Here is a 21,001-nt window from a genome sequence, read left to right on the forward strand (position 1 = left end):
CTAAAATGGTAGCCATGTCAGGAACTAAACAAATAGCACAGGGTTCAGGTCTGGAGAACCCCTGGTTAAAATTCTGTTAAAAAGAATCCAGCAGGGGGCGCATGCGCGAGGCTGGAGCGGATGGCAGCATAGAATTTGAGCTCCGTCCCCCACCTCCAATAACAACGTTAAAACGACAGTAACCGACAACCAAAACAAACTGTAAACACAGTGTCAGCACGGTAGATACTCCCGTGATGGCCCCGCTTACCGCCAGGAATAAAAAAGAAGGCGATTTAAGGAGATATCTAGGCCGTTCTACCCTACGGAACGCCAGTGCAGCGATGGCGCCAGAATCAGCCGCAGGGTCCGAATCGGAGAGGGAAGAGGACCCCCCAGTTGAGCCCACACAGATGCCTGTCCGAATCTGTGATTTTGACCGTCTCTACCAGGACATGAAAAACATGATTTATGTAGGGCTCCAGGACTTAAAAAACGAAGTGCAGGGCTTGGGGGAGAGGACGGGGGCCCTCGAGGACAAAATGGCGACCGCAACTAAGCAGATTAAAAAGGCGGAGAAAAAAGCCACATACATGCAAGCCCAGATAACGGAGATACTGGACAGGCAGGAGGATGCCGAAAACCGGGATCGCCGCAACAATATTAGAGTTCGCGGCGTCCCAGAGGCAATCACGGATGTGGAGGAGTTCGTCGCCAGGTGGTTGGAGACACTCCTGCCTGAGATACCTGCAGCAGAGCGGGCCATGGATCGCTGCCACAGAGCCCTTAGAAGCCGTCCTGCAGCAATGGAGCAGCCGCGTGATGTTATCGCCAGGCTGCACTACTTCAAAACCAGGGATGCAATCTTTAAGTGCACCAGAGCGGAGGGTGCCTGCCGGTTCGAGGGAACCACGATGCAGTTGTTTCAGGACCTGTCCCCGCTCACGTTAAAGAGGAGAAGGGCGCTACAACCCGTCACTAGGCTGCTGAGAGAACGGGCAGTTTGTTATCGTTGGACCTTCCCGTTCGGCCTGTTGGTCATTAAGAACGGGAGGGCCATATCAATGAAAGAGCCCGGGGAGAGTGAGGACTTCCTCAATAAACTGGGTCTGAGAGAGGGCCCACCAAAAAGCCCCAGGAGGGAAGAACGAGAGGAGGCAGAGTGGAGAACCGCAGGTCCGTCCAAATCCCCCCGAGACCCTGCAGTCCCCGCAGTGATCTGAGGCAAATGTCTAACTCCTCAAACGGACTGAAAGTTAGGGTAGCGGTTTACCCAATAGTTAAATAAACAGAGAGCTTGCCACTTTGAGAACCCTTCCAGGTTCACTAACCCGCTGCTGGTGTCACCAGGCGTGCTGGACTGCTTGCCCTGAAACAAGCCCTGTCTCAAGAGTGATCTGGGACATCAGATGGAGTAACAGCGACCTGAAAACCCCCCAAAGGGAAAAAAAAAAAAAATAAATTAAAACCTAAACCCCTACCTGATGATGAAAATGGCCGGTCGCAGTGGAACGCAAGACACCCAACATGGCGCCGCAAGAGTCGCCTCACCGCATGGCTTCGTTGCGGAAGTGGAGCGCTTCCCGGCACAGGAGCAGGTGAGGGGACGTCCTTCTACACGGGCTCGTTGAGGGAAAATGGCGCCCGCCGGAAGGACGTCACCGGAAGTTGAGCGGACGCCATCTTGGAGGGGGCAGACAGACGGGCGAAACCGGAAGTCATCGTCAGCCAGCGCCGGAGGACGCGTCAATCTCGCGGGATGCTGCACACATTAGAATACTACCAGCCACCTACCCAACCACAACCCAGCGGCGCAAAATTGATGGAACGGCAAGCCGGAGCCCCGGCCGTGAACCAATGAACGGCAGAAGCGAGCGGACAGCAGAGGCAGCGGGGGGGGGGGGGGGAAATCAACAGGCCATATAGAGGGTAGAAGGGGATAGCGGATAATGAAGCATAGCAAAGAGCACACCATATCGGTGGGAAGCAAGCAGAGCAACACCACTCACACCGCTCAGCTAGATTAAGGGATCACAGTTGCATAAACAGGGAGGGCTGGTCAAGGGGCAAGACAATACCTAACCTCAGGGCAGCAACGCGCAGAGGCACATAACATAGCTAAGGGTACAAGCGCTGCAGGAGAACAGGGGCAAGCAGTTACACTCCGTATTTCACACTCTACTTTTGAAGTTAACAGTTGAAGTTAAACGATAGAGCCTAATTAATAAAAGGTTGTCGTTACAACATTAAACAGCACAGACAAGGGAGGGGGGAGGGGTGCTGCCCCTCGCGAAGGCTTTGTGCATGAGTCTACACATGGGCGTAGGGGAGAAGCCCCACGAGCGGCCCATGGAAGTCCCTACTAGGCCAGCCAAGCAGGACGGGAGAGGGGGATGGAGCGCTCCCGAACTCCGTCCAGGCTGCACGCCTGGGAAGGGCAAAGAAGGAGATTGGGGGAGCTAGTTCCCGCCCAGTCCCCGGACAGTTATTAAACGTAAGAATGAGTGTTAAGTTGTGTATTTTTGTGTCCCCCCAGTGTGTCCCCTTTGTATCCCCATGCCGCAGTTCCAGATCGCTGAAAGTAGGAATCAAATCAAGAGGCGCCAGCCACCCTCGCCGCTGACACCATGGGCTCCGACGGTTGACTACAAAAGAGAAAAGGTTTGGAAATACAATCATGAGTAAAGGGATCACTATTATATCACACATTGTGAAAGGCTTTAACAGTCCAGGGAAACGCAGACTAGCTATGGCGGACTACAAAAAAACAGACCCTGACATAATTCTATTTCAAGAAACTCATTTTTCTAAATCTAGTTCACCAAAATATATTGATTATAGGTTTAAGAATTGGTTCTCAGCTTCAGCCAACAAAAAAAAAAAGAGGAGTAGCCATTCTACTGCATAACCGTTTGCCCTTTGCGATTAAGACCATTAAAAAAGACTACAACGGCCGATTTCTGATTATAAGCGGCGAAATAAGAGGTCAGCCGATCACACTGGCAAACGTTTATGCGCCAAGTGAAGGCACAGAAGCTTTCCTGGAATGGTTCTTCTCCGTCCTCCAGAGGATAGCACAGGGATGCGTACTAGGGGGCGATTTTAATCAGACACTAGATCCAGTAATGGATAGATGCACCCCGAGCGGCAAAACTAACTCAAAGGTCAGACAAACCTGGAATAGAGGGCTGAGAAATAATAACCTCTTAGATATATGGCGGGAACAGCACCGACAGGACAAAGGATTTACATTCTACTCCCACCCGCATGACAGATATAGTAGGATAGACTACCTATTTGTATCGAGTAGAATGGTTTCACAGATCTCCCACTCGGGCATCCACGATATTTCGTGGTCAGATCATGCGCCGATAGAGCTGCGGTGCTCCGATTTTATTCTAGACAGACCAGGAGCGAACTGGAAACTCAATGAAGTTTTACTAAAAAATCCCCGAAATTGCACAAAATGTAGGGGATAGAATCAGGGAATACTTTCAGGAGAATACGGGAAGCGTGACCTCGCAGGCTACCCTATGGGAGGCCCATAAGGCAACTCTGAGAGGAGAGCTCATAAGGATTGCAAGCAGGCGAAAGAGGGAGGACAAAAAAATCAATCCATTACCAGCAGAATTGGCAGTCCTCTCAGCTCGACATAAAAATAACAAAGATGCAATGACCCTTAAGGAGTTGCTAGACACTAAAACCAAACTTAATATCTTGTTAACCTCCCGTGCTGAAAAAGAGCTGACATGGTCTAAGCGGAAATTTTTTGAGAAAGCAAACAGGCCAGATACCCTACTTGCCAACAAACTAAGAGACAAAAACCAAGTCTCTCAAATTCAGACAATTCGAACAGAGCAGGGGGATCTGACCTCTGACCCCCAACAAATAGTTAACGAATTTAAAACATATTACGAAACCCTTTACGATGGGGCGAAGGTGGCACACACGCCAACCACAAAAGCACGACTACAGACGTTCTTAACAGAAGCTCAATTGCCTAAAGTGACCAGAGAGGAGAGGGACGCACTACAGGCAGACTTTACTATCGAGGAACTCCTAGAGGTAATGAAGTCATTAAAGGCAGCCAAGGCCCCAGGCCCGGATGGCTTTTCCAATCTCTATTATAAGAAATTCCGCAAAATATTAGCTCCTCATCTACTAAAATTGTGTAATTCCTTCTTGGATGGTGCCCCCATCCCGGGCTCGATGCTCCAGGCGTCTATCTCAGTAATCCACAAACAAGGAAAGGACCCAGCGGACTGTAAAAGCTATAGGCCCATCTCTTTAATAAACTCAGATACAAAAATCTTTTCCAAACTCTTAGCTAACCGCCTTAACCAGGTGTTGTCCAAGTTGGTCCATCCTGATCAAGTGGGGTTCATATGTGGTCGACAAGCAGCTGATAACACCAGACGGATTATAGATTTGATTGATCTGGCGCAAAAAAAACATATCCCGTCTATGGTGCTTAGTTTAGATGCAGAAAAAGCGTTCGACAGAATTGATTGGCCCTACTTGAGAGAGACGCTGGGAGCATTCGGCTTGGGGGGGAGAATGATAGAGGCAATTCTCGCTCTGTATCGGGGACCGACGGCGAAGGTCAGGCACCAGGGCTTCCCCTCGGAAGAATTTCGGATTAAGAGCGGCACCAGGCAAGGCTGTCCTCTGTCACCCCTTCTCTTTGCGCTATGCATTGAACCCCTAGCGGCGCACATCCGCCTCAGCCCGAATATAGCAGGAATCCAAATTAGTGACCAGCCACATAAGGTGGCCCTGTACGCTGATGACGTGATACTCACGCTATCACAGCCCCTCACCTCTCTGCCGAACGTCTTTCAATTGCTAGGGGAATTTAATGCGATATCTGGGTTCAAAATTAACCAGGCAAAATCAGAAGCCCTAAATATCAACTTTCCTAAGGCCACCGAGAAACTGATCACGGTGAACTTTGAATTCAAATGGCAAAGCTCCTCCATAAAATTTTGAGGTATAAATATCACGAAGCAATCAGGCACCCTTTATAAGGCGAATTACCCCAGACTAATACGGACACTGAAGGAAGATCTCCGGAAATGGGCAGGGTACAACATATCCTGGATTGGCAGGATTCAATCCCTAAAAATTAATCTCCTTCCCAGAATTCTGTACCTATTTCAGACTCTCCCGGTCCCTATAATCAGGGAAGAGATCCTTCGGTTACAGTCCGCAATGGTGAACTTTGTCTGGGGTAATAAACCCCCCGCATCAAAACTAGCACACTAATTAGGCCCACAACAAGAGGAGGATTAGCGGTACCTTGCCTGTTATCATACTTCAGAGCGGCCCAATTGACCCAAATTATCCAGTGGCACACCCACCCTAGTAGGAGGCGATGGGTGGAGCTGGAGGCGGCCTTATGTGCCCCGGTGGCATTGCAGGACCTGATCTGGCTCCCAAATAAGGTCCGCAAGGACTTCAAACATCCGCTCCCCGCGATTGTCAGCTCTCTGGCAGTATGGGACAAAAGCAAATATAAACACGTCTTAATGAGACAACACTCCTTGATGACCCCAATTTTGGGAAACCCTGATTTCGCTCCAGGCCTGCAGAAGAAAGATTTTATTATATGGACACAGAAGGGCTACACTCGCCTTTTACACCTGGAGGGTAGAATATCTATCAAACCGTTTGAGCAAATTAAGTCTGAAAAATCAGTTCCAAATTCAGAATTCTTTAGATACCTCCAGCTAAGAGCTTTCTATGATAAATTTCCCATTCGAGCTCAACGCACTAATTTTGAACAGCTCTGTTCTACTGGAACAGGAACCAAGGGACTTATCTCTACAATGTACAAGGCGTTAGTCTGCCCGACTCCAGACGCCGACGTGACATTAAAATATAAGAATAGATTGGAAAGAGATCTAGGGGACACACTAGAGGACGAGGACTGGGACTATATTGTCTTGGCGGCAGCTAAGAGCTCAATCTGCACGACATTGAAGGAGAACGCCTATAAGGTCCTGATGAGGTGGTATTTGACCCCATTACGATTATCAAAGTTTGTCAGGGGCTACCCTCCATTGTGCCCTAAACAATGTGGGGAGCAGGCAGACTTGCTGCACATGCTGTGGGGTTGCACCAAGATACTTCCAATCTGGGAAGATATCAGAAATTGGCTCCAGAGTATTCTCGATTGCGCGATCCCTTTGGACCCCTGGTTGTTTCTGCTGGCCAGACGCACCCCGGGGTTAAACAGGTCGGAGCACAAATGAATTGCACATTTTGCAACTGCCCTGAGGTGAGAAATCGCAGCATTGTGGAAGCAGCCCGAACTACCAAATATCCCAAAAATCAGAAATAGAATTTGGCATGTCTGCCGGATGGAACAGTTAACGAGTCTGGTTAACGACACCGGCACAAACTTTCTAAAAGTCTGGGCTCCATGGTTAGCCCTGAACGATATCCCAGGGATCAATGCCTCCAACATATTGCTTTAATAGCTCTAGACGCGTTCTCCTTGGATGAGTGTGGCTGACGGGGAGACATAGAATACAGTCTGCAAAGAGAGACAACTAAATCCGTCAGTAAAGTGAATGAGCAGGGAGCGAGTATACACTCGCGGACGTACGCAAACATTAAGATAGCAGCCAGCCTGGGATCTGACGGACCTGAAGTCTTCACAGCCCAAATGATCCAGAGCCTTTCTGGAGCTGTAATTTCCAAGACGAGCCCAGCTGATCCGGAGCCTTTCTGTGGCAGCCTCACCCCTCCCCCCCCCCCCTCCCTACCTCTTCCCTTGTGTAGTCTGGTTGGTCTGTGCGTAACCCCGGTATGTCTTTTGAGAGTCCAATTACAAAATGAGTTGTCATGTGTACTGTTATATACGACAATGGGTTGGAAGAGTATGTGATGATTGTACCATACACTCAATAAAAACTTTTTTGGTTGAAAAAAAAAAAAAAAGAATCCAGCATGTTAGCCCTATCCCGTCCTTCCTGCTTTGCAACCTCTTCAGCAAGAGACATCCCCTGTAAATGCAGGGATCTGCCGTGGTTATTACAGTGGGTAAGGGGGCAATAAAGATTGATGTGCGGGCACCCCTTCACTGTGCTGGGCCTGCACCCCCTCCCTCCCCCCCTCATACCGATGCCAGCTTTACAGGAAGGAAGAGGATGGAGCCGTCAAACGCAGTCACATCCCCTGTCACGGAGCGGTGTTCCTTCATCATCCCAAAACGCATGCTGCGGCACTCCACATTAGGACTGAGTAGTGGAGGGAGAGAGAAAGATGAGAAATAGGGACGAGTGCAGAGACATTTAAAAAAATTAAAAGAAGAGATATGAGGATGAGAGAACTAATGTGGGACAGAGGAGTTAGGGATAGAGAGGAGAGAGAATATAAAGGGATAAAGGCAAATGAGAGAAATAGGCAGGAAGGCCTGGGAGGAGCTGCTGCACACAGAAGGTTCTGTCTGGCACTCACACGAAGGTGACGTGATACTGATACACTGCCTCATTCTTGCAGTGGATCTTAATGAGGTTCAGACCCAACGCGGTAGGGGTCCCTTTGGTGCCCTGCTTTATTAGAGGCTCCCTGCAGGGGAAATGGGAGAGATACAGAAAGTCAAGTATTATCTGATGCAGTGGGGTGCGCAATATTTTGCAGGGGGGGGCGCGGCGGTTGCAGAGGCCCCGCGCTGTTCCCCATGATAAATGAAATGCCGGGGAATTACGTGAGGCCTCTGCATCGTCTCCTACCTTATCTTTGGCGATGCCATGGCAACGTGGCGTCAAGACGTCGCAGAATCATGGCGTCACATGACCCCGCGGCGGCAAATTATGTCGAAGACAAGGAAGGAGGGGGCGCGAGCCGGTGAGGTGAGCAGGCAGGGGGTGCACAAGGAAAAAAGTTTGTGCACCCCTGATCTAATGTAAGAGTGAGGGAGAAAGGGGTGTGTGGCATGGTATGTGTGGGTGTACATAAATAGTGCTAACTCTCCAAGTGAAATCTATAATCAATGTATTATATATATATATATATATATATATGCACTGTGCTCTCATTTGCATGTCATTTCCCAGAATCCCTTGCTGCAGTGGAAGTGCTGTGTGATAATGGGGAAAGGCGGGGTTGCAGACCTGCCTAGGACATGCAGATGAGCATACAGTTGTATTTACATTTGCATATTTGCTCTGCTGTGGAGGGTTTTTGTCACTTTTTTTACTCACCATAACGTAACTCAGTATTATGGTTGGCCCATCCTTTAGCTTCTTTGCATACCCAGTTAGTCAACCCCACACTGATGAGACCCATTAAGGTCGAAACAGCCGTCTGTGGGTGGTTTTCTGGGTATGCACCTTAACCCTGGCTGTGCTCAAAGCTGTGACCATGCAGCAAGCTTAAGCCTATAGGGAACCATGTTAAAAATGGTTTTTGAAGCAAAAAGTGGCACTGCGTGCTCATTTGCATGTCATTTCCCAGAATCCCTTGCTGCAGTGGAAGTGCTGTGTGATAATGGGGAAAGGCGGGGTTGCAGACCTGCCTTAGACATGCAGATGAGCATACAGTTGTATTTACATTTGCATATTTGCTTTGCTGTGGAGGGTTTTTGTCACTTTTTTTTAATTCACCATAACTTAACTCAGTATTATATATATATATATATATATATATATATATATATATATATATATATTCAATGTAAAAAAATTAACATATACAGTATTCATGTGTTTGATGAAAAAATGACAAAGGGGAGGTAGAGAGAAAAGACAAAGAAAGGTAAATCTTAGAACGATTTTGCTCACAGTTACATGATCAATTCGTACATGCAACTTTATATAGTAAGTCCATATTCAAGTAATAATCCCCGAAGAACAGGGCATTATTGGCCAGTAATGCCCTGTTCTGAGGGGATTATTACTATTATAGGCTAAATGTAGGCTTTTTTTTATAAAATAGACACTTTTGTAAAGATATATAACTCGGAACTACGCTGATGCAGCTATGTAGGAAAAAGAAGTCAAGTAGCAAATGAAAGGGGAGATAGATGGGGGGGGGGGGAAACAGAGAGGTGAGCGGGGGAGAGGTGAGGGGTGAAAGGAGAGCCGAGGGGGTGAGGAGACAGATTAGGAGGTGAGGGGGGGAAAGAAAGGCGGGGGGGAAGGAGGAAAGAGATGAGGGTGCGGGGAGAAGAGATAGGTGAGGGGGTTGGGGGGAGAGAGGTGAGGGGGTGGGGAGAGAGGTGAGGGGGTTTGTAGAGAGATGAGGGGGTGGGGAGAGAGGTGAGGGGGTGGGGAGAGAGGTGAAGTGGAGAAAAGAGGTGAAGGAGGGAGGAGAGGTAAGGAGGGAGGAGAGGTGAGGAGGAAAGAGAGGTGAGGGGGGAGGAAAGAGGTGAGCGGGGCGGGGGGAGAGGTGAGCGGGGCGGGGGAGAGGTGAGCGGGGCGGGGGAGAGGTGAGCGGGGCGGGGGAGAGAAGAGAGGTGAGCGGGGCGGGGAGAGAGGCGAGCGGGGCGGGGGAAAGAGGCAAGCGGGGCGGGGGAGAGGCGAGCGGGGCGGGGAAGAGAGGCGGGCGGGGCGGGGAGAGAGGCGAGCGGGGCGGGGGAGAGAGGCGAGCGGGGCGGGGGAGAGAGGTGAGGGGGGGGGGGGAGAGGTGGGTGAAGGGGAGATGGGGAAGGGAATTGGGGGGTGGGGGGGGTTACAGTGATTTTAACAACAAACTAAATAAAAGCCAAATAAAAATTACCTTAGCAGAAGCTAAAGAAGTTGTGGAAGAAACATTACTTTGTCCAAGTAACAAAGTTAGTATTTGGGTCCCGCCAGCTTCTGACTGCACTAGTAGCTGTGTGAGAGAGCCTGCATGTGCTGTGTGAGAGGAGAGGAACGGGGGGATGCAGCTGGAGCTTGGATCGGGAGAGATTTTTTACTGTTAGCAGTTTTAAATTTGGCAGTTTTTTTATTTCAAATTCTCAGAGCGCTCCCCCTGCATCTCTGAAAGGCGAGTTTGCAAGTTGGCAAAAATTCCGGGAATGCCCGAAATTCTAACCAATCAGAGCAGGGATTTCAATAATGCCCGGAGTTTTACTGCTTTAGCCTATAATAACTGGTAACGCCAAATGTAGAAATAAAAGTAGGAGAATATTGCAACTTCTTCACAGGACAGACCAAATCCTGCAAAATAACTAAAAACAAGGACAGAATCGCAAGGGTGTAAAATGTTTTAATGCAAATCCAGTAAATTTTTTTTTTACAAAATGCACGTGTGTAAAATTGCGGAGAGGGGAAGCAACCGTCTCTCGATTTCAGAGGGCTCTATCCCACAGCAGCTTGTGGAGATCCCATGGACCAGCAGTGCGCAAACAGGGGGGTGCAAGAATTTACTTTACTTACCGGCTCCAGTCCACACGTCTCCATGGCAACGTGGCGTCACGACGCCAGTTACCATGGAGATGTGACGTCAAATGACGCTGTGAGTCACGTGACGTCACATGACCCTGTAGCGTCATTTGACACTTCATTGGAGGAATGGGTGGGTGACACAACCGAGGAGAACAGGCAGGGGGGACGCAGTGCACGACGTCTGCGCACCCCTGCATGGACCACAGTATGGGAGACGCTGAACACACATGTCCTCTGGAGGTCTGTAAACTTCCTCCACTTCTCCGGTTAAACAGTTCAGCAAAACCGAATTTAATCTGTTGAACCTGCAGAACTGTAAAACCGCAGAAGTGGAGGAAGTTTATTGACCTATAGAGGATACGTTTGACATCTCCTATACCGTGCTCCATGCGACCTCCACAAGTTGTACTATGGGATACAGCCCTCTGATGTCGAGAAAGACCGTGGCTACCTCACTCAACGATTTTACACGCATTTGTAACTGCATTTTTACAAGTCTTCTGATTTTGTATGAAACATTTTTACACAATGCAACATGCACGAGAGACATATCTCATTTTCAGCTCTTGTTGATCCACTGCTGGATAAAGGCTCCACAATGACCTTCCAGGTAATTTGGCTAAAAGCCTCTCTTCTTCTCGTTACTCCAACACATTTGCTCCAACAGTGGAAGGTTCTCTTGAAAGATTCTCTTGTTTTTCCCAAATTTGCTCCATCCCGTCTTCATTCTCCTATTAATTTAATTTCATATTTTTCCATTAATTGATATTTGCTGGCCAAATGTAGAGATATACATTTTCGATTCCGTATAGCTATATTTTATTTAGTTTGATCTTTGAAATGTTGACCTTGCCAAGAGTCACATGGGAGCCCACCTTCTGGTTTCATGTTTCCTTCTCATTTCAACGTCTTGAACAATTCTTCAAGTGTTGCTGTGAACAGCTTTTGGCGACATGGTGTCTTGCCGACACACACCCGTGCGGATAACCATCTTCAAATAGCCGAATGGCTAATGCGGCATCAGAATAGAACGTAGCGGTGGCGTATAGAATTTTATGCCGATTTGGGTTCCAGGAAATTTCAGGCTAAGTCAAAGTCAGGGTAAAACTCTCCCATAGAGTTCCCTGCACCTAGGAAAGTCTAATTTTCAACCCCCGCCCCAAAATAATTGTCTTTTCATCTGTGTATTTTGCGTTTCATTGTAAGTGAATTTATGCCGAATAAATTACAATGTATTTCTCCACCTTGTTTTGCTCAATGAATGATCCCGGTAAAAAGGGGTAAATAACCTGGTTTCCCATGACAACAGGGGCTAGGATGTTATTAGAGTTGATTCTGATCTCTAGCGCCATCATTGCTAGCTTCAGAAACTTAGCCTTGCTCCCAAATAGTTTTTACAGTCTTTACACATGTTTAAAAACAGTTTGTTTTGAGAAATCCAGTTTTCAAGTCTTGAAAAATCAGATTGAAGTACGTGTCTATGAGACTAGAGCTGTGTGCATATAAGATTGTGTCATTCGCATATATGTGCATTGAAGCTCCCTTACAAGCTGTAGGTACAGTAGATCATTAATGAAGACTGAAAAGAGATGGGGCCCTAAAACAGAGCATTGCAGGACACTGTAGGGAACATTGGGATCTACCGATAGGTAGGAATGAAACCAGTTTAGAGAGTCTTCCCCTATTCCAGAGCAGTGAAACGTGTTTAACAAGATAACATGATAAACAGTATCAAAAGCCTTTGCAAAATCTAGGAATATTGCACCATTAAGTTGTCACAGTTCCATTCCACACTGGATCTCATTGCAAACTTTTAAGAGGGTAGTTACTGTGGTGTTTTTGGGCGAAAGCCGGATTGGAGTTGGCTAAGGAAATGCCTTGTTATAGTTATCGCTTGAATGGGAGTGCACACATTTTTCCATGACTCTGGGAGAAGAGAGATTGGCCTGTAGTTTGAGACCGTGTTTTTGTCCCCACTTTTGAAGATTGGGAAAACTCTGGCAGTTTTCCATGTCTGTGGAATACGGCCTGTAGACAAAATAGTTGATTAGGTGAGCAAGCGGCGTGTCAATGGATGGGGCACGGAGTCATAGGAACTTTGATTTAACTAGGTCAGGTCCTCATTGGTTGCTTAGTTTTAATGTGAAGAGCGCTTGTGCAATCTTCTCTTCAGATACTGGGACAAAGTGAAAATGGTAAGCACTGTTGGGAGAGGGTAGGGCTATAGGAGAACCCCCTGGTTGAGCTTCATGTTTGTAGTTTGGAATGTGCATTGCTAACAGGGAAGTATCACACCTCAGAAAGTATTAATTGAATGTGTTTGCTATGTCAGTGGGATTTGTCAGAGTACTATCATCCTTTTTGATATTAGATGGTTGTTGATGGCTAGGTATGAAGCGCCAAGTTCCCTCTCCTCCCCTCCGCCGAGCCCACTCCAGCACCAGAAGTTGACGCACTGACAACCCCCCCCCCCCGAAACCCGCTCCAACAGTTGCCGCACTGACGCAGTTATTTTGAATAATAAATGCTGTTTTACCCGTGCGGCCCGAATCAGTTTTCCATGGAGCATTTCGGCCCGTCTCACTTTACAAGTTGTGCAGGCCTGCCTTAAGTCATTCAGTATGAAGAACAATGGTGTGTGTGTGTGTGTGTGTGGCAGTCAGTCAGGCAGTTCGTGTGTCAGTCTGGTGTTGCGCGCCCCCCCCCCCCCTCTCTCTCTCTCTCGACTGTTTCTCGCCCTGCCCGAGTGGGGGGAGGGGGGTTTGTGTGTGTGTGTTCTGACTGTTCCCCCGTCAACCCCACCCCCGTGCGGAGCTGCTGATTGGGGGTGGGGGGTGGGGGGGATGATTGATATGGTACCTGAGGCTTGGGTTTGCTGTGAGAGAGGGTGGGAGAGGTGAGACGGCGGCACCGAGGAGCGGGCGCCGATGGCCGTGGGTAGCTGTGTTGGCGGCGGGTGAGTTCATAGAAGCACGCAGACCAATGAGGTGTGCGGGGGCGGGCCACGGACCAATTTGATTGGCCAGAGGGTGACTGACAGACCAACTGACCAATCAGATTGCCCATAAGCACAGCAAATATACGTTTTCAAAAATATATAGATTTAGCATGTAATGTGGTCTTGAGACAAAAGGTGGCACTGTGTGCTCATTTGCATACCATTTCCCAGAATCCCTTGCTGCAGTAGAAGTACTGAATGCTAGGTGATAATGGCGAAAAGCAGGGTTGCAGACCTGTCTAACACCTGTGAATGTGCTCACAAGTAATATTTGTAATGCTAATATATACATACATACACTGTTGTGTATCAGGACATAATAACAATCACCTGTTCCTTAGCAGGTCTTAAAATTAGGTAAATACAACCTCAGATGAACAACAACACATGACATATTACACCGTGTCATGATTTATTTAACAAAAATAAAGCCAAAATTGAGAAGCCATGTGTGAAAAACTAAGTACACCTTATGATTCAATAGCTAGTAGAACCCCCTTTAGCAGCAATAACTTGAAATAATCGTTTTCTGTATGACTATCAGTCTCTCACATCGTTGTGAAGGAATTTTGGCCCACTCTTCTTTACAATGTTGCTTCAGTTCATTGAGGTTTGTGGGCATTTGTTTATGCACAGCTCTCTTAATTAAGGTCCAGCCACAGCATTTCAATCGGGTTGAGGTCTGGACTTTGACTGGGCCATTGCAACACCTTGATTCTTTTCTTTTTCAGCCATTCTGTTGTAGATTTGCTGGTGTGCTTGGGATCATTGTCCTGTTGCATGACCCAATTTCGGCCAAGCTTTAGCTGTCGGACAGATGCCCTCACATTTAACTCTAGAATACTTTGGTATACCGAGGAGTTCATGGTTGACTCAATTAAAGCAAGGTTCCCAGGTCCTGTAGCTGCAAAACAAGCCCAAATCATCACCCCTCCACCACCGTGCTTGACAGTTGGTATGAGGTGTTTGTGCCGATATGCTGTGTTTCGTTTTCGCCAAACATGGCGCTGTGCATTATGGCCAAACATCTCCACTTTGGTCTCGTCTGTCCAAAGGATATTGTTCCAGAAGTCTTGTGGTTTGTTCAGATGCAACTTTGCAAACCTACGGCGTGCTGCCATGTTCTTTTTAGAGAGAATTTGCTTTCTCCTGGCAGCCCTTCCAAACAAACCATACTTGTTAAGTCTTTTTTCTAATTGTACTGTCATGAACTTTAACATTTAACATGCTAACTGAGGCCTGTCGAGTCTGACATGTAACTCTTGGGGTTTTTGCAATTTCTCTGAGCATTGCACGGTCTGGCCTTGGGGTGAATTTGCTGGGACGTCCACTCATGGGAAGATTGGCAACTGTCTTGAATGTTTTCCACTTTTGAATAATCTTTCTCACTGTAAAATGATGGACTTTAAATTGTTTGGAAATGGCCTTATAACCCTTCCCAGATTGATGGGCAGCAACAATTGCTTCTCTAAGATCATTGCTGATGTCTTTCCTCCTTGGCATTGTGTTAACACACACCTGAATGCTCCAGACCAGTAAACTGCTAAAACTTCGGCTTTTATAGAGGTGGTCACACTTGCTGATGATCAATTAATCAAGGGCATTTGATTAGTAGCACATGTCTGCTACTTAGCATCTTAATTCCAATGGAAGCAGTAAGGGTGTACTTAGTTTTTCACACACAACTTCTCCATTTTGGCTTTATAGGGTGTACTTTCTTTTTCACACAAGTATGTGTGTGTGTACACACACACACACACAAATAAATAAAACGGAAATAGCCATGTTAGTCCAGTTGCGATATTTCAGAATAAATGAATACTTCCGTATTAGGTGATACCTTTTTTAGTTGTACTAACAATTTATGTCATAGGACAAGGATTCCTTTCTTAATCAGTATTGCAGACATGAAGGAGAGGAGAACTCACGAAAGTGTATCCTAACACGGGTGTGTGTGTGTGTGTGTATATATATATATTTTTTTTTAATTATTATCATCATTTATTTGCACATACAGACAACCAAATATCCAAATATCCAGTATGACAAAGAGGAGAATGTATGAATGCCCTCCCATGTGTCCTCTGCAACCCTCACCTTCTCTCTTCCTGCTCCAGAGGGGCTGCTGCTGCTGCTGCAGGGCTGTCTTTGGCAACTGGATCAACTGGATCAACCATCAGGACAGGAGGCAGGGGGGATCTGAATAGGCCCCTGCCAAGAGGTGCGGGGGATAGTTCTGCCCCCTGGGAGGCGATGGGGAGTCTGTGACAGGAGGGGACAACACGTGTCTGATATTATTAACTAAGCCGCCCCCACCAAAAAATTTCATTAATATGCACCCAATACAAGCAAAGGGTGGTGTGTTTTGAAGCTGGTCACATTAAACAGAGTACTGCCGGTATCTATTCTTTAATTGTGTTGTGTGTTTGTTAATTTCAATTTTCAACTGGCATCAGTTGTTTGAGGGTTAGTGGCCCCTCCTCCCAGGATTTAAGCTTGCAGGCTTATAACGCATTAGTAAAGCAGGGGTTGGCTGCCGCTCTCCATAGATTGGAATAAAATATATTACTGGGAGAGAATAATAGGGTGCATACGGGATATATAGTCAAGTTAAGAGGGGTGGTGGGTCACAGAGGTGGCCTAAAAGATTCCTATTTGCACTCGCTAGACCAGTTAGTTAGGCTAGGAAAAATTCAATCCTTGGAGATAGCTCCATAGCCATACATGTACAATTATAAAATCATATTTATTAAACATATATACAAAAGACTTAATGTCTAAAATTCCACTATGTGGTTTCTGGAAACACAGAGAGAGCACCGGGGTAGTGCAGTGTAGCTATGAGAGTGATTCAAATTGTGAGAGACTGTTGTTTAGTATACTGTCGTATTGGTGCTGCTGATGTTCCCATCATAATCCCATATTAGTATCATAAAGGTATATAACCTGTGTAGTGGGTTGGGATCACAGCGTGGGAGGGTTACTAGGTAGTTATGGCTAATAGCCGTGTAAGGTGGGGCTATGTATTTCAGGGTGAACGTCCCTATATGTCAGGTAATATCTAGACAGAATAGTTTAGGGACCCCTATATACTGTCCCTCTACCTTCCTAGAGTAAGGTGCCTGGTGCGCCTGATGTATGCGCCCCACTAGGCAAAACCGATAGTAGTCTGGGCGTCACTACATATAGTATGGCTCCGTTTTTAGTTAGGAAGCCAGTGCTGTTATTGGTGCTGTCTAAATGCATGCACCAGTATGTCTGTAGCGCGCTCCCTTTAGCTGTTCATACGACCTGTCAGCCTGAAAAATCTCTCAGCTTCCCACTTTGTGTTCCTCCGCGACTCCAGATGACGTCACCGGAAGTGCGTCATCACGTACCAACGCACGTTTCACGCTCGTAGGCGCTTCATCAGGGTAATGGGAGTCCCATTGGGACCCATGGGAGTCCCATTACCCTGACGAAGCGCCTACGAGCGTGAAACGTGCGTTGGTACGTGATGACGCACTTCCGGTGACGTCATCTGGAGTCGCGGAGGAACACAAAGTGGGAAGCTGAGAGATTTTTCAGGCTGACAGGTCGTATGAACAGCTAAAGGGAGCGCGCTACAGACATACTGGTGCATGCATTTAGACAGCACCAATAACAGCACTGGCTTCCTAACTAAAAACGGAGCCATACTATATGTAGTGACGCCCAGACTACTATCGGTTTTGCCTAGTGGGGCGCATACATCAGGCGCACCAGGCACCTTACTCTAGGAAGGTAGAGGGACAGTATATAGGGGTCCCTAAACTATTCTGTCTAGATATTACCTGACATATAGGGACGTTCACCCTGAAATACATAGCCCCACCTTACACGGCTATTAGCCATAACTACCTAGTAACCCTCCCACGCTGTGATCCCAACCCACTACACAGGTTATATACCTTTATGATACTAATATGGGATTATGATGGGAACATCAGCAGCACCAATACGACAGTATACTAAACAACAGTCTCTCACAATTTGAATCACTCTCATAGCTACACTGCACTACCCCGGTGCTCTCTCTGTGTTTCCAGAAACCACATAGTGGAATTTTAGACATTAAGTCTTTTGTATATATGTTTAATAAATATGATTTTATAATTGTACATGTATGGCTATGGAGCTATCTCCAAGGATTGAATTTTTCCTAGCCTAACTAACTGGTCTAGCGAGTGCAAATAGGAATCTTTTAGGCCACCTCTGTGACCCACCACCCCTCTTATAACGCATTAGCCAAGGTGTTTAATTAAATGGCCCATACTCATGAGAATATTATTATTGTAGTATTTTAACTATTTACTATATATTTTTTCACATTGGATGTAGCATTGGGATTTTCTGTACTACATTTATTTTACCGATTTTTGTATTTTTATTTGTTGCATTGATCTTTCCTTTGTATAATGTCTATGGGTTTAGTATGGGTGCTAACTGTATGTTTGTGCATTGTAAATAATGCCTAAAGCATGTTTTTTTTTTTAAATATTTTTTTTCCTTTATTGGCGTCTTGCAAAGTACATACATGTAGATAATAAGATGACATTCACAGCATAACAAATCATTTTGGAGCACAGGCATATGACAGTGAAGTACTCTGAGACACACAATAAACCATTTTTTTCCTACTTTCAGTAGTGAAAAGAAAGGGGACGACGAGGGACGGGTGGATAGTTGGGAATGACATGGGGAAGAAGAGGGGGGGGGGAGAGGGGTGAAGGGATTGTGGCGGGTAGGGCGCTCCGGCCCTGGGGCCTCCTACAGGATGTTTTAAAGCATAGTTACCGGCAGTACACACAGTTTAATGTGACCAGCTTCACAACACCATCCTTTGCCGGTATTGAGTGCATATTAACAAAAGGGGAGCTCTTTTTTTTTTTTTTTTTGCAGCTTGGTGTATAATTTTTTCTTTCAACTGCACCTACCAAAAGCATATTTATAGGCCAAGTGAAATTGTGTGTAATATTATTCACCCCTTTAACACAGACAGGCCTACAACGTGCTGAGCTATACACTCAAACACATATATATAGAAGAAATACGTGATTACCGTAAAAGTTATATTACTGGCACAGGACACACGTAGTGATACGAAGTGTTTATTGTCGCACAATACAAAAGATAACCAGATGTTTTGGTCCACCAGGGGGACCTCCTTCAGTAAGGTAATCATTTACTTTTTCTAACAATGTACTGTGCAAAGACCTGGCTCGTAAGGCACTAGTCTGCTGGCGGGTGCAGCCATCTTGACTATTTGAGATAGATAATAAACACACACATTTTTGAAATCAAGAATATATACATACACAAAATACATAAATCGCAAACTTGCACACATTTCTAAACATACATAAGTTTTTGTATATAAAACAAAAACAAAGTAAATATTCACGAATATAGTTATGTTAGTAGGCCTATACATGTTTGCAGATATACACACAAACAATACGTATAAATTAACATTTAGATTGAACACTTACTATGTGCAAATATACATATATTAAATTATATCTATTATCTAGCTATTCTATATCTATATACACACACACACACACACACACACACACACACACACACACACACACACACACACACCCCACCAGAAAACACCTTCACTCAAATCCTTATCGCACTGCCTGAAAGAGGCGGAAAGGTAGCAATAGGTGATCAGGAACACGTATAGTGGCACTTGTGCTGGGAGGTTTAACCATACAATGCAAGATTGAAATATATGCCCGGCTAACGTGGGAACATGCATTTGTTAACATGCATACGAGGCCAGCATGGCAAGTAAAGCCTCAAGCTCCAAATATGGAACACACCAAACAACAATGGCCGTCACACTCTGGAGGCCGGAGTGTCCCTGGACTCGACCATATTCAGAAAGGCAGAGGGGGCTAAGAATCTCCGGAGGTTAAACCAAAGCTGCCATTCAAACCTGGCTAAATACATCTGCAGACTCTCCAGTGAAGCCACACTGCAAGAACTGGAAGACGAATTTTAAAAGATTAAATGGGATATTGTTGGCCTTAGTTAAACTTTGAAAATGAAGGCCACATTGTACTCAAAAGCGGACACTTACTGTATTACAGAGGTTCAGAATATAGAAGAATCAGTAGAGTAGACATCATGGTTAACAAAAGATGGAGAAACATAGTGGAATATGAAAGCTGATCAGAGAGAAAAGCCAGAATAATCATTCAGTTGACAGATATAGGCATCAAATTGTATGCACCAACATCAAGTCACACAGACAATGACAATTAACTCTTCCCTCTACTCTGGTACCTTTCCATCCTCCTTCAAGCATGCAACCATTACACCATTATACCATTATACCATTACTCAAAAACAGCAAGCTTGACCCTATCTGTCCTAACTATCGACCTGTCTCCCTCCTGCCTTTTGCCACCAAACTCCTTGAACGTCTTGTATTCTCTCGATTGCTACACTTTCTCAACACCTATTCTCTTCTAGACCCTCTACAATCTGGCTTCCGCACTGCTCACTACTGAAACAGCCCTTACTAAAATAACTGCAGACCTCCATGCAGCCAAAGACAGAAGTCATTACACTCTGCTCATATTACTCGACCTCTCTGCAGCATTTGATACTGTGGATCACCCTCTTCTCCTTCACATTCTCCATACTCTTGGTATTCGGAACAAAGCTCTATCCTGGATCTCCTCTTAACTCTCCCATCGTACTTTCAGTGTTTCTTTTGCTAAACACATCCTCCTCTATTGATCTCTCTGTGGGGGTTCCCAAGGGCTCTGTCCTGGGACCCCTTCTCTTTTCACACACTCTCTCTAGGTGACCTAATCACATATTTTGGGTTTAAATATCACCTCTATGCTGACGACACACAAATTTACCTTTCAACCCCTGACCTTACACCTGCTATACAGAAAAAAGTTTCTGAATGCCTCTCTGGAATATCATCCTGGATGGCCATCCGCCGACTGAAATTTAACATGGCAAAAACAGAGCTCCTTATATTTCCTCCCAAACCTGGCCCTACTACCTCCTTCCACATTACTGTTGGAAATACGATCATTTACCCAGTAGAACAAGCACGCTGCCTAGGGGTCACACTATTCCTCTCTCTCATTCTCCTCTCACATTCAAAACGTTTCTAAAACTTGTCGCTTTTTCCTCCGCAATATCACAAAGATACGCCCTTTCCTCTGTTACTCAACTGCTAAAATTCTGACTCAGGCCCTCATTCTCTCACGTCTCGATTACTGCAACCTCCTGCTGTCCGGCCTTCCTACCTCTCACCTGTCTCCCCTACAATCTATCCTAAACACTGCTGCCAGAATCACTCTACTCTTTCCTAAATCTGTCTCCGCGTCTCCCCGCCTGAAATCCCTTTCCTGGCTTCCGATCAAATCCCGTATCACACACTCAATTCTCCTCCTCACTTTTAAAGCTTTACACTCTTCTGCCCCTCCTTACATCTCAGTCCTAATTTCTCGCTATGCACTACCCCGACTCTTGCGATCTTCTCAAGGATGTCTTCTTTCTACCCTCTTTGTATCTAAAGCCCTCTCCCGCCTTAAACCTTTCTCACTTTCTGCCCCACACCTCTGGAATGCCCTTCCCCTCAATACCC

At 46.2% G+C, this 21,001-nt stretch overlaps 1 protein-coding gene across 6 annotated transcripts in view; it reads right to left on the bottom strand.

Annotated features, from left to right (window-relative positions):
* The window catches only part of PIWIL2 (piwi like RNA-mediated gene silencing 2), a 108,452-nt gene that overhangs the window by 71,000 nt on the left and 16,451 nt on the right, over nt 1-21,001 (bottom strand). For 5 of the 6 annotated variants that reach the window (XM_075601467.1, XM_075601465.1, XM_075601466.1 and 2 more), the window contains exons 3-5: nt 15,454-15,618; nt 7,444-7,554; nt 7,106-7,223 (exon numbers count right to left, since the gene is read on the bottom strand). In XM_075601467.1, coding sequence (XP_075457582.1) covers nt 7,106-7,223; nt 7,444-7,554; nt 15,454-15,618 — 394 coding nt within the window. Of the gene's footprint in view, nt 1-7,105; nt 7,224-7,443; nt 7,555-9,705; nt 9,884-15,453; nt 15,619-21,001 lie in introns of those variants that run through there. The other variant, XM_075601470.1, reaches the window with a different exon arrangement.

The sequence above is a fragment of the Ascaphus truei genome, chromosome 5 (assembly GCF_040206685.1).
Source record: "Ascaphus truei isolate aAscTru1 chromosome 5, aAscTru1.hap1, whole genome shotgun sequence".
NCBI lineage: Eukaryota > Metazoa > Chordata > Amphibia > Anura > Ascaphidae > Ascaphus > Ascaphus truei.